This window comes from Musca vetustissima, unplaced genomic scaffold (assembly GCF_032173495.1).
Source record: "Musca vetustissima isolate MV318-11 ecotype Yass unplaced genomic scaffold, APGP_CSIRO_Mvet_v1 utg2553, whole genome shotgun sequence".
Lineage (NCBI taxonomy): Eukaryota > Metazoa > Arthropoda > Insecta > Diptera > Muscidae > Musca > Musca vetustissima.
The window spans coordinates 323,487-338,658 of NW_026886870.1; the positions used below are offsets into that span (position 1 = coordinate 323,487).

The 15,172-nt window shown below is 34.2% G+C and overlaps 1 protein-coding gene across 1 annotated transcript; it reads right to left on the reverse strand.

Annotated features, from left to right (window-relative positions):
* Nucleotides 1-13,740: 13,740 nt before the first annotated feature.
* LOC133334355 (vesicle transport protein SEC20-like) lies at nucleotides 13,741-14,504 on the reverse strand. Its single transcript, XM_061542650.1, has 2 exons — nucleotides 14,424-14,504; nucleotides 13,741-14,349 (listed from the first exon to the last, which is right to left on the reverse strand). The coding sequence occupies exons 1-2, from the start codon at nucleotides 14,502-14,504 to the stop codon at nucleotides 13,741-13,743; spliced, it is 690 nt and encodes a 229-aa protein (XP_061398634.1).
* Nucleotides 14,505-15,172: the final 668 nt, after the last annotated feature.

Here is a 15,172-nt window from a genome sequence, read left to right on the forward strand (position 1 = left end):
TCGTCGTTTTTGCATTTGGTTTTTTTGATATTGGGCTTTTATTTTTCAGAAAGAATGTACTGTATCTCCCGAATGCAAGGATGTAGCGATGTCAAAATTTGTCCGTATCCTATCTAGGATAGTTGCATTAAATCTGTGAACAGAAAATTGTTCTATGATTACGGAAAAAAATTCGGGGCTCAAAGGGTTAATATTTCAAAATTCAAGTTGCTTTAAAGTAATTATCTTATCAAAAATGTCCATATTTCCTGCGGATGGGCGGCCTTTAGCCGGGGACGTAAGACTTTCCCCAATAGCTTCTAATCAATGTATTTAATATTTAAAATTAAAAAATTTGTGGACTTCTTCGATAAGGAAATTTGAATTTTTGTAATAAGTAAATCAAACGCATTAAAATGATACCCATATTCACATAGTGGATTTTAAAAATCATAACACAATACAAGGGTCCAAACGGAACTTTAGAGGCCAATATCTCCGGGAATAGGGTTTTCAGCAAGTAATAATTTATACCACTGTAATCAGGGCCTCGAGGACTACCTATGGTTTAAAATTACTAAATATTTCAAAACTATCCGCGACCGGACCCTAAACTAGTGGATTTTATAATCCATAAAAAATACAAGAGTCCTAGCAGAACTTTGGAGGCCCAAATCTCCGGATATACGGATTTCCACTAGAAAAAAATATACCAAAAAACTGATATTTTTACTAAGCTTAGTAAAGCCTAAATATCTGGGCCATCGGAAAAATTGTTAGGTGTGACGTTATTGCATTCACACATCTACTTATGTACGACGACTTTTGCCGATCACTGTAATTTATTTTTCGAAATAAAAACCCTATAATAAAATCCCCATAATCAACCACAAAAGAAACAATAACTGAAACATTTATGGCTTTTGTTTCACTTTCAAGTACTGACCAAAAACAGGTATTGATTAGAAATAAAGGTGGGAATTGTTGTGACAACCTTTGGCTTAACACGCCACTGTGCAACTAACCAAAAATTCAAAATCACAACACCAACAACAACCGGTAGTTAACGTTGTAACTTGACAGAACCACAAAAGAATGCACTTTAAAAATCTAACTGCGTGTCTATGTACACAGGCAGTGGGACGGGTGGACGGCTGGACGGACAGTCAGCCATGCAGGCAATCACAACAAAAACCCGCCCGCCAACAAAATTCCGATACGTAAACGGCAAATGCAACGAAATTAAAAAAAAGAGAAATAACAACAACAATAACACAAATAACTACACACCAAATTACACTCAAAATCAAACAAACGAGACACGTAAACAAAAATAAAAAAATACAAACAAAAACAACAAAAAAATCTTAAACAAATACAAAACAATAACAATGTTAGTTTATTTTTTTATTTCATTTTGAAGATTTGATAAAAAAAACAGCAATCTTAAATTCATTCATTATTTTTTATTGCCGTCTGAAATATCGGCGAACATCGGCCTCAGTGCGGATTATGAAAATAATTATTACGAAAAATATACAACAACAAAAATTTACCATTTAATGCCAAAAAATGTTTGAACCAATTCTTTGCTTTTGGGGGCTTGTTCGATTTGCGGTTAACAAAAAATTATCCGATTTTTATTGCAAACAAATGTTTAACACAATTATTTTTTTTTTTTTGCACAATTTGTAACAACAACACCTCACCTCAGGAGAATGGTTTGTTGTCAAACTACTTTTACGTTAGTTTCTATTATTTCTTGTAGTTCGCTTTTTTTAACCGAAAATCGATTCGATTCAAGTCACTTCCGTATCTGCAAAACGACGAATACTCAACGGTTAAACGTTCACGTTAACAATGATTTGGTGGTGCACAAACGCCTCCGTTGAGACCTGCTGCGGGTTGTGTGTGTGCCAACAAACCAGCGAACCATTCACTTCGACACTTGTCCGCAGAGTTGGCAGGGTTGCCGTTGCGACTTTTATTGATAACAAAATTTCTGGGAAATATTTCACAAAATTGGATAGACTAGTGGAAAATGAGGGTATGATGAAAAACAAGTGAAAAAGCGGATATCCTCCACCATTGTATTAATCACAGGTACTTGCAAAGAAAATATAGGGAACATACCAAAAACATACGGAACATACCGATAATTCTAAAAACCGATTTATTTAAACCATTATTTACACCAAAAGGTGGATCTATATTGGCGACGCGTGTTAGGGTGAAACCTCCCCAAAATACTGCAATTTTGAGGGCTATCCCCAGCGTACCCCTGTTTTATTTCAGGCTGTTGGGTGGAGCTGCTGATATAGCTCAATTTCGAAATTAAAATTTTTGCATCACAATAACTTCCTTTACACTAAATATTAAAAATACCGAAAATCGGTAGTTATTATTATATGGGGGCTAGAAGTAACTGTGGGCCAATATTGTTCATTCTCGAACCTTTGGAAGGGAGATTTATTACAATATACGACTACAAAAAAAAAAATTTCAAAAAAAAAAAAAAAATTGAAAACGCGCTCAAGAACCCCAAAATCCTGAAAATTGGGAGGTACTTTCATTGGGGGGCTATCCGAATAAATTGACTTATATCTATAATTATTAGTTGAGTGATTTGCTACCCAATAAGAACTCAAAGTACTACAGCCAATTCGGTCGAAAAATATGACCAAAACACCCAAAATACCGAACATTTGTGGGTACCCTTATATGGGGGCCAACAGAAAAAATGGGCCTATATTTTTAATTTTAGTGGAGAAATTTAGTACCCAATAAGAACCCAATGTACCAAATTTAGCGAACTATGTTGAAAAACGCGCTCAAGAACCCCAAAATTCCCAAAATTATGAGGTACCGTCATATGGCGGCTACCTGAATAAATTGACCTATACCTATAATTTTTAGTGAAGTGATTTGCTACCCAATAAGAACTCAAAGTACTAAATTACAGCCAATTTGGTCGAAAAATTCGACCAAAGCCCCCATAATACCGAACATTTGTGGGTACCTTTATATGGGGACTACCAGAAAAAGTGGACCTATATATATAATTTTTAGTTTAGAAATTTAGTACTCAATAAGAACCCAATATAACAAATTTCAGCGAATTTAGTTGTAAAACGCTCTCAAGAACCACAAAATCCCGAAAATTCGGAGGTACCCTACCCGAATAAAAGGACCTATATCTATAATTTTTAGTGGAGTGATTTGCTAACAAATAAGAACTCTAAGTCGAACTCGGTCGAAGTGCGATCAAAGCCTCCAAAAATACGGAAAATTGAGAGTTACCATTTATATGGGGACTACAAGTGGACCCATATTTATAATTTTTAATAGAGAAATTTAGTACCCAATAAGAACCCAATGTACCAAATTTCAGCGAATTCAGTTGTAAAACGCGCTCAAGAACCCCAAAATACCGAAAATTGGGTGGGGACAATGCCTAAACGTGGATCGATATAGCCCATCTTCGAACTTGATCTGCCTGCAGACAAAATATGACTCTATGTAAAATTTTGGCGATCTATCTCAATTCGTTTAGACGCTAGAGTGATTACAACAAACAAGCGGACATGTTTGGATCGTCGATTTTACGCTGATCAAGAATATACTTTATAGGGTCGGAAATGATTATTTCGATGGGTTTCAAACAGAAAAACGAAATTAATTTACCCTTCGGATTTAATGTTGATCAAATTCGCTTTAAATAAAATTTACAAGTGGGTCCCAACTTGTAATTGGTTGTGCAAAGTTTGGTTCAAATCGGACTGTCCATTCGCCTAATATTGCATATTTTGTCTCTTTGTGGGGGAGATACCAGGAGTGGTGGACCAATGAGTCCCATCTTCGGGCTTTGATGTAGGCTTTATAAAGATAATAGGTTGTGCAAAGTTGGCTTCAAATTGGACATTTCATTCGCCTGATATTGAAGGAGTGGACCAATGGGTCCAATCTTCGGTCTTGATCAAGGTTTGGTAAAAATAATAAGTCGTACAAAGTTTGGTTAAGATCGGAAGTCATTCGCCTGATATTGGATTAATAAATATTGAAAATTTTAAACCTTTGTGGAGGAAGACCAAAAGGAGTGGACCAAGGGGCCTATCTTCGGATTTTATCAAGGCCGAGTAAAAATAATAACTTGTGCAAAGTTTCGTTCAAATCGCACATTCTATTCGCCTTATATTGTATTTATAATTATTGAAATTTTTGACCCTTTGTGGGGGAGGTACCAGAAGGCGTGGACCGATGGGTCCAATCTTCACACTTGATCAAGGTTTGGTAAAGATAATAGATTGTGCAATGTTTGATTCAAATCGGACAATCTATTCGCCTGATATTGAATTTTTAAATATTGAAAATTTTGATTCTTTGTGGGGGATGCACCGGAAGGAGTGGACCCCATCTTCAAACTATGTTGTGCAAAGTTTGGTTTAAATCGGATGGTTCGTTTCCATGATATTATAAAATTAATTTTTAGCACAATTTTGACCATTTTTTGGGGGAGATACCAGAAGGAGTGGACCGATATTCCCCATCTTCCAACATGAACTGAGTTTAGTAGAAATATTTGAGAGTTATCTTGCGCATCAGGCGGCCAGACAGCCGAACGGACATTTGTAAATCGACTCCAAATTGTCTGAAACGGATTTGATCCAAAGAAACATGGGGTCTTAAAAAATATTTCGATGAGGGACATTTTTACCGTATCAATGTGTATATACCCTCAGCCATAAGGCTAAGGATATAAAAATCCACCTCATTGAAATATCGTATTTAGACCCATGGATAAAATTCACAAGTGTCCGCCTGTCTATCAAGTGCTCTCAAACTAATTTTAACCTATCCTTGCCAGTCGTAATATTTTTTATACCCTCACCGGAGACCCCACAAAGAATATATATCTTGATCAGAATAAAATTCTAAGGCATATACGTCTGTTGAAATGGCGATAGAGATTGCAATATTTAATATAGAACTCTGAAATTTTGTCATGGACGTTGCTAGTTCTCCTAGGATGTTTGACATGTTTTTCAACAAAATCATCTGTAATAATATTGACCCAAGTTTCGGGGTAGCCTCCATATAACGGTAGCCCCCAATATTCGGTATTTTGTGTATTTTAAACACGCTTTTCAACCGAATTTTGGGGATTTTGGACATATTTTCCAACCGAATCGGCTGCAATTTGGTATTGTGCGTTCTCATATTATATAGCACATCTCCGAACCAAAAATTGTTAATATTGGCCCACGTTTCTAAGTATACCCCATATAACGGTACCACCAAATATTCAATATTTTGGGGATTTGGGACACTTTTTTCAGCCAAATTGGTATTTTGCATTCTCATTGCACTTTCTATCAAAAATTATCAATATCGATTCTCGTTTTGGTACAGCCTCCTATAAAGTTAGGCACACTATACGATATTTTGAACTTTTTAAAACATCCTTTTCTTGCGTTTTTCGGTACGTTGAAGGTGCTATTTATCTATTAATTTTAGATATTTTTTTGAATGTCAAAAGTATAAAAAGCTCGGCACGGCTGATATGTTGTAATGTTAGATTCCAGTAATTTAAGATTCCGGGATATTGGAGGGTAAACACACATTTTTACGGAAAATTGTCTATATAGGTCCATGTTTTGATTAGCTCCCACATAAAAACCCTCCGCCTTTTCGGTATTATTAAATTCTTAACCGTATTTGGTCCTGGGAGTGGCTAACATTTGGGATGTCGGATTCCTGACGAAATTATGTAAAATTATGTCACTCCAGTCATCCCACCTGAGTGTAATTGGAAACATTTGTTGGTGGGTATAAACATTTCGGCCCAGTCAAACATAAATTGTAGACTATGAAGAACTGCCGGATACGTCTGAATTATCCTGATCTATACGTTTATGAACCGGATGTGAAGATAATAAAAGCGATAAATGGACTGCAAAACTGGATCCGGTGCTAGAATAATAGAAAATTGTATCGTTCCACTCAAAAAGTGGCCTATGTTGACAAGTGTTTTAAACCCCATAAGGACATATTGTTAGGCACTTCACCATAATGTGAGCATTTAAATATTCTATGGGGCTATGTCAAGTACTTATTAAGACTTCTTGGAGTAGAATCCTTGAGAACTTATAAAGGTTATCTGTAGTAGAATCCTTTCATATCCTTGTTTGAGTACATATTTAGATCTCTTGCTGTATAATTCTTTCCCATCTTTGCTTGAATAATTCCTGAATAATTTCTCTTGCTAAGAAATTATTGATAACCTCATCGGAATTTTTTTATTTAGTATTTGGCTCTTCGCAGTCTAGTCCGGCAGAACCAATTTTGATATCACTTCTTACATGCGGAGATTTTCTCCATTAAGAAAGACACTGAGACCCTGTCAAATGTGTAGATCGGGTTTTCATGAGGCTTCTTTTTGATTTGTTTTTAGCGTTATGGATACCTGACTCTGGGCCAATAATATCGTTAACAAAAAGCGTAGGTCATTCATTCGGGAACAAATTACTGTTTTTGAATTGTTGTTTAACCGTTGATTATAGCAAAAAAATAACTCAATTTTTTTCCATAAAATAATGATATACTTTCCAATTTTTTGGAAACAAAATATGAATTGCAAAATTTAAACCCCCAAACGGCAACTCTGCCGAAATACTCTACCTTTTCAATATTTTGCTTTCTTTTGTTTTTGTATCTATTCCCCATCCCACACAACCAACCCCCCTTGGTTGCTAAAAAAATTAACTGAATGCAAAAATTGCGCTCACATGGTGAGAAAAATGTGCCGGTCGGTCGGACTATTATTACTCTCACACCCAATCTTTGTTTTTTGTTCACACATTTTGGCAAGTTGAATGAGCTCTGCATCTACGCTCTCGCTCTGATACTTTTATTTTTCCAACACATGGTTGGTTTGCTGGGTGTTGTCAACTCAATTTGAATGTTTATTTTTTGGCGATTTTTTATTCGGCGTGAATCAAAAAATTGGCGAATTATTTCAAAATAAAATCTAACAGAAATAATCGATTTTTAAGGTTCTGATACAAAGCGATTTGAATTTGGTTTAGTAAGACCTTCAAAAAAATATTCGAATATGGCTCTGAAAGATCATTAAAAAATATTATTTAATATATTCGAATATTTTAATATATTTTCGACAGATTTTATTTTTGAAAAAAAAAATATTTGAATGCGGTTCTGGCTGATATAATATTCGTACATGGCTCTAGCAGATCTTGTAATACAATTTTTAAAAAATATTTCAGTATGGATATGAAAGACCTTGAAAACATTTTTTAATATTCGACTCTGTATAATTGATTACACAGATCGAATATTTTTGTAGGTTCTGGAACAGAGCAGATTGAATATCGATCTGAAAGTCGTTAAAAAATATATTTAATATATTTATATATCTTTAAAAAAATCGAATAAGATTCTGATGGTTGCTGAAAAAATATGCCAATATGATTCTGTCAGTATTTGAACATACATGCATAATATAACGTCGGGTAATGGGAAATTTTCTATGAAGGTGTTTTTTCACCCACCAAGGTCTTCATAATCCTAAAATATTGTCACATCGGTGGAAAAGCACCTAGGATCATTTAAATACCTAGGACGGATGGGTGCTTTAGCCAAAAAATCGACCGATATTTTTCCTCCCATGGAAACTAATCAAATCAAAAAATTAAATGAGACGCATATCGATTGAAAATTATGTCGGAAAATAGCGAAAATTGGAGGTACCATCATATGGAGGCTTTACCAAAACGTGGACCGATGTTGATAAGTTTTGGTAGTCAGTTTTGTTGAAAAAAGGTGCACAATCTCCTCAAAATTGGGAAATTTGGTATGTACCGTTATACGGGAACAACCCTAAAAAGTGGACCTATATTGATAATTTTTGGTAGGAAGTTTCGACGCTCCATGAGAACCCAATAAATCAAATTAGAACCAATTCAGTTGAGAATTGAGGTCTAAAATTCCGATTAATGGGATGTTCCGTCATATGGGGCTACGCAAAAAAGTGGACCAATATTGTTAATTTTTGATGTTTTTGGTAGCGGTATATGGTCGCTACCCTAAAATGCGATTCAATATCGATCATTTTGTTTTGGAAGGTCCATTACCCAGTGAGAACACAAAATACCAAATTACAGCTGAATATGTTGGAAAAAGTGCCCAAAGCAATAAAACACCGAATATTGGGGGTTTACCATTATATGGGAGCAACCCCGAGATATGGACCAATATTGCTAATTTTTGGTAGGGAGATTTGACACCCAATGAAAATCCAAAATACCACATTACGGCCAATTCGATTGGAAAACGTAATCTAACTTCCTGAAATTCAGAAATTTGGAAAGTACTGTGATATGGGGTTATTTTGAAAAGTGGACCAATATTGATAATATTTGGCAGGAAGATTTTCTACCCACTGAGAGCCAAAAATACCAAATTACAAAAACCTTACTGAAATTCCCAAAACAGACGTACATGGCTACATCGTCATAGAAATTTATTCTGATCAAGAATATATGGGGGCTCTGGTGAATATTTCGAGGTGTTTCAAAGAGAATGACGTTCATTTCATCTTATGGTGGAGGTTATAACAATATCTTATAGATCTCGAACAAATATTAAAAAAAAACTCTTTTGGAAAATAGTCTCACAGACTATTTTCTCTCGCCCCGTTCTGATAGACTTTAAAATATTCGGTCTACACTACAAGAATTTACAAATTTTTACTTTTTTTCATATCAAAAAGGAAAACTTGTTATCGTAGTTAAAAAATTGCATTCTTGCAGTTTCATGAATAGTCATAATATTTTATAAAATATTTAAAAAAAAGTTTCATTAAAATATCCACGCATATTGGTCTGCTAGTCGACAAAAAATGTTATTTGAATATATAAACGGTTATTTGGCCTCCGAGTCGATGAAAAAATATTATTTAAAAAAATACACTCTTATTTGCCTACGAGTCTAAAAATCAAAAAAAAAAAAACAAAATATTGTTTAACTAATTCGAACTTTCCAAATATTTGTCGTTGAAAATGTTCATTTAAATTTGTCCAAATAATTCGCAATTTTCTCCCGAGGTGAACGATTCTTGTTCAGACATTTATTTTGCACGATACCCAATGCGTATGCACATATGTATACCCGCACGTATTAATGTACATATTTTCAAGACCAACATTGATGTTTTCGAAGTCGATGTTAAAAGTTCAAATAAATAACGACACCCAACATTCCATACACGATCATCAGCCTGAAACAAATAGAATATAGTACAAGGTTAGATCTCTTATCAAAAAACACAAAAATAAAGAGAACAGCCTAGTTCCCAAACACAGATCACAACAGTCACAATTCAGTCTTGCAAGAAGTATAACTTCTCATTTTTCAAAAATTTTATTCAATTCCGCAAAATGAATTTCTTTCGTGAACTTTTATTTAATTGCTATATCCTCTTATTGGGTATTACAACAATATTGAGTGTAGTTTTGGCGGCACCACAACAACAAAGACAATATTATAATGCCCATTCATATCAACATCCAGTCCAGCCGGTCTATCCTCAATATCCACAAAATGCTAACGGGTATTATTATCATCCACCACCGCAAAGACCACAACGTTATAATTTGCCAGCAAGTCAACCGAAAAAGGAGAGATCTTATAAGGATATCTGTCGCATGGTTAATACAAATGGTTTTACCAATCCCGGTGGTGTTCCCAAGTGTCCTTATTAACGCGATTTAATAGAGGAGTGATGTGTGCGTGGTTTTGATGTATTATGTTACAATGTAAATTTTAGTATTAGAAACAAATGTAAAAGAAATAAAATAAAAATATATTGGAAAATATTCTTTATAAACCCCACCTTTGTGTCTCTATAGGTCCATGGGAAATTCATGTAGTAAATTATAGTAAAATAGTGTCTATTGGTCTTTAAATAAATTACGTATATTTAAAAATTTAATTTGAGGACTCCATTGTGCCATGAATAAATTATATTTAATCTGAGTTGATGGTTTCATTGATCATGGTCTCTAAATAAATTATATTTTAAAATCTAAGATTGTGCCTGAATAAATTATAATAAATCTGAGTTCATGGCTCCATTGGCCTCTGAGTAAATTCAATTTCAACAAGCAAAAAAAGCATTAAGTTCGGCCGGGCCGAAGTTTGGATACACTCCACCATGGGTCTACTGACAGATACATGAAATGAACATATAGGGAACATACCAAAAAATGAACCTATATAGATAATTCTACAAACCGTAACAATTTATGGAAACCATTATGTACACAAAATACAAATTTCAGCAAATTTTAATGGAGATTTTTCCTAAAATCTGAAAACCTCAAAGCGTGGACTGATAATAATAATAACACATTGTAGAGTATACAATTCTCAAACTACTGATTTAGATTGCAAAATTATATGCCAAAAGGGGGGCCAACATTAATTACATAGTGTAGGAAGTAGCGAATATATGAGGGCTATGCCTAATTAATGACCGATATATGTCAATTTCGAACCCAATATATTTGTTTTGAATATCAATTCTTTCCAGGCATTTAAGCAGTGCTGATATATTTCATTATTACAATTCCACACTTTTTAGGGTAAAAACTGACTATTCCGAGTAACGACTATCCCCCATACTATGGCAGAATACGCCTATATGGGGACAACCCCAACATACAGAACAAATCAACTAATTATTTTAATATAAAAAAGAGGGTTATATAGGGAATACCCCTAAAAGGGGGTGAATAGTAATAATTTTTGGTAGGGAGATTTGTTATATATACGACTACAAAATACCAAATTACAGCGAATTCGGCTGAAAAACGCGCTCAAGAACCTCAAAATACCCAAAAATGGACCGATATTTATAATTTTTAGTAGAGATATTTGGTACCTACTAAGAACCCATTGTACAACATTTCAACGAATTCGGTTTAGAAACGCTCTTAAAACCCCCCAAAATTCCGTAAATTGGGGGTACCGTTATGTGGGGGGCTACCAGAAAAAGTGAACCGATATTTATAGTTTTTAGTAGAGATTTTTGGTACCCAATAAAAACCCAAAATACCAAATTTCAGCGAATTCGGTTGAAAACGCGGTGTAGAACCCCAAAATACCGAAAATTGGGGGTACTTATATGGGAGCTATACCATATATACCTATGACGTGCCTGCAGACAAAAGAAGACTCTATACAAAATGTTGACCATATATCTCAATTCGTTTAGACGCTAGAGTGATTACAACAGACCGACGGACGGACATGCTTAAATCGTCATAGAATTTTACGCTGATCGAGAATATATATACTTTATAGGTTCGGAAATGATTATTTCGATGAGTTACAAAGGGAAAAAGAAAATTAAAATACCCTCCATCCTATGGTGGATGGTATAAAAATACACGCTTATGTCCCTATGGGTCACTGAATTAATTTAAATATCGAGGGTATATCTCTATTGGTCTCTGAAAAAAAATCAATTTAAAAATTCAGGCTCCATCTTCTATCGACCACGGTTCTCCTTGAACAAAATACTCGATACAAATTTCTGAGATAAGTCTTGGAAAAATATTCTCTTATGGTCGCAGTATAAAATCTAATTAAAAATCCTAGTTTCCTGAATCCACGGTTAGGTCTCTATTGGTTCCGAAAAAATATTCCAATATATGTCTCTGTATGCCCTGGTAAATATTCCGTCCTTATTGGTCGTGGAAAAATATTCTTCAAAAATTGTAGTTTATATCCCTATTGGTTTATATATTGGGTTATATATTTCTATTATATTCCTATTGTAGTTTATATCCCTACTGGTTCCTTAATAACTTCAATTTAAAAATTCATACTTGTGTCTCTACTGGTCCCTGAATAAAATCGATTTAAAAATTCTAATTTATGTATCTATTGGTTCCTGAATAAATTTAATTTAAAAATCCACGAATATGTCTCTATTGGTGCCTGAATAAATATAATTTAAAAAGCTTGTGTTTTTACTGGTCCCTGAATAACTTCAATTTAAAAATCCACGCTTATGTCCCTATTAGTCCCTGAATAACTTCCATTTAAAAATCCACGCTTTTGTCCTTCATTGAATAAATTCAATTTTAAAATCCACGCTTTTGCTCTTACGGGTCCACCCCTGTAAAAAATCAATCAGTACTATTGATTAAAATTCAATTTAAAAATCAAAGCTTGTCTCTACGGGTCCAGTCTAGAGATCAGTACCTGATTAAAATCAATTTAAAAATCAACGCTTGTGTCTCTTTGGTCCCCGAATAAATTCAATTTATAAATCCACGCTTGTGTCCCTGTAAAAAATTAATTTAAAAATCCACGCTCATGGCTTTATTGGTCCCTTAAAAAATTCAATTTAGATTTGAGGGAATTCTAAATTGAATTTTTAAGGGACCACGCTTTTAAGGATCCACGCTTGTGTCGCTACCCCTTAATAAATTAAATTAAAAAATCCTAGCTTGTGCCTCAGCTGGTCCCTGAATAAATTCAATTTAAAAATTCACGCTTTTGACCTTCATTGAATAAATTCAATTTTAAAATCCACGCTTGTGCTCTTATTGACCCCTGTAAAAAATCAATTTAAAAATTCACGCTTGTGCCTCTATTGGTCCCTTAAAAATTCAATTTAAAAATCAAAGCTTGTGCCTTTACTAGTCCCTTAAAAAATTCAACTTCTAAATCCAAGGTTCTGTCTCTGCTGATCCCGGAATAAATTCATTTTAAAAATCCGCACTTGTGTCTCCACTGGTCCCATAATAAATTCAATTTAAAATTTCATGCACGCGTCTCTACTGGTCCCTCTTTAAAGATCCACGTTTATGCCTCTGTAGGTCACTGAAAAATGCAATTTAAAAAACCTTGTCCTTTTATTGGGCCCTGAATAAATTCATTTTTAAAATTCACACTTGTGCATCCTCAAATCATTCAATTTAAAATTCCTATAATAATCCCCGGACCAATATTCTTTAAAAATCCTCTTTTATGTTTCTAAATCCACGTTTTTACTACTAAAAAAACTTTTTAAAAAACTCACGCTTATATCTCTATTATTCCCCGAATAAAGTCAATATAAAAATCCACCATCTACACGGATCCATAAAATAATTGGTCTAAGTAGTTACCCTAAATCCCATAACCACATTTGCAGAATCGCCCAACTAAACATTAATAAAATACATCCCTAAAAATATAATTTAAAATAGTTTATTTATTTATAATTTATTTTAGTTTAAAACTAAATATAAGCTTGTTTTGTTAATTATAAGTTACATTGTGTGTGTGTTTGTCGTTTTTAAACCTACATATACAAATGCATACATACATATACTAGAACAAATTTTATTTAGCATTTATCTGTATTTTAGTTTTCTTCTTCTAATTAAATTCCCTAAACAAAACATTCTTGGAACGATAGGATTATTTTTCTGTGCTTAGTAGAGAGAGAGACAAAGAGAAAAATAAACCCTGAGTGTTGGCCAGCCTTTAATATCAGTCATCAATACAAAACAACAAATTCATTCATTCCGTACCTCTAAATTAATTTAAAAAAACATAATAAGGAATCACTATTTATCAGCAGTATGGTGTATTCAATGTACGGCAACAGGGAGACAGAGAGTGAGAGAGAGTTATGTGCAGAGGTATAGGTCATTTTTTGGAATAGTCCTTTGGAAAGTGTTGCATTTAAAACAATCTCTTGTGAATGATGTAAAAGACACAGGCTAAGAAGAATGCAAAGGCAAAAAATAATAACATCTTATCGGTACATTCACGACGTCCATATTTCTTTAATAGTTTGCCCGATTGGGAAATGGTACCGGCCGTATTTGTCAACTCGTCTCGTGTGGCCTCGACATTCTGAGACGAAGCCACAAGATTTTCCAATGTAATGGCACTCTTCTGTGTTGTCTCAGAAAGATGCCGTGATATGGCCAGCATTTTTTCGGTTACATTATTTTCCTGGGTAACCAAACTACCGCGATTGTGACGTGTCGCTGTTCCAGCTGTGTGACGTTGCCGCAAATCTGTCTCCCCTGTTATGGCCATCAACTCCTCACGATTGGCCTTTTCAATTTCCAACATTGTGGCCACATTGGCCTTACGAAATGCTTGCAAAACTTTGGAGAATTGCTCTCTTTGGGTATCGACTTCTTTGGACAGCGCTGGATCACCGGTATCACGAGCCCAATCATTTAGACGATCAATATTTTTCCTCAGCGCTGCCAATTTTGCACGGCCCGCTTCATTGAGGGCTTCAAGTTCTTGTATTGATCCGCGATATGTTATAATGTCCTGATAGAAAGGAAGTGAGAGAAAATTAATTAGTCATAATGTTCAATGAAAATTTACACAGTGTCCGTCCTCACCTGTATGATGGCCTTTGCCTGTAGATTGTTGTCAATTAATTCTTGCCGTATCGACTGCAGGGTATATTTTTCTATATTCATTTTGTTCGGCTTTGGAATGAATTGTTTAGGGAATTTCCGACGAATGGAGAATGTTCTTTTAGGTTTTCCTAAAATTAAGAAAAATTAATTTCTTTGGTCAAAAAAATCAACAAAACAAGAAACAATAACAACACAGATGTTAGGGTTGTACAGATCGACTGTTGTTGCAAAGGTTCTACGTGAACTGGTTCAATGGTGTGGTTTTGTGAAATGAATGGATGGAACTATTACTTCATTATTCAAGTGTTTTTTGGTTTAACATTTACACCGAAAGAAAAAGTACATTTACATATACGATTTTAAATCGACTCGATTAACGAAATCCAGAAATACACCCTAATTGTTTACACATACCCTTAATCATGATTTAAATGCCGATCAGCTGATGTTTGTTAGTATACATACAAAATTATTAATTTGCGCCAAAAATATTTGTTTGCAATTTGAAAAAGAATAGAAGAATTGCCACAATGGAAATGTTTTTGCAATACTGTAATCGTTTGGAAACTAAAAAAAACACCTAAAAACACTACAATTCTATAATTAATTTTTATTTTCCTTTGATCTGTCATTTTTGTATTTGTCAGCCGTTAAATTTAAAAACAAACGGCATGTAAAAACAGTTGCAAATATTGGTACATTGTGAGAGAGTTGTATTTTTTCGTACA

Bases quoted from the DNA above. Each gene is read 5' to 3' on its own strand.
- LOC133334355 (XM_061542650.1), bottom strand. From the start codon at position 14,504: ATGAATATAGAAAAATATACCCTGCAGTCGATACGGCAAGAATTAATT. The intron at 14,350-14,423 runs GTGAGGACGGAC...CCTTTCTATCAG, and splicing joins AGGCAAAGGCCATCATACAG to GACATTATAACATATCGCGG.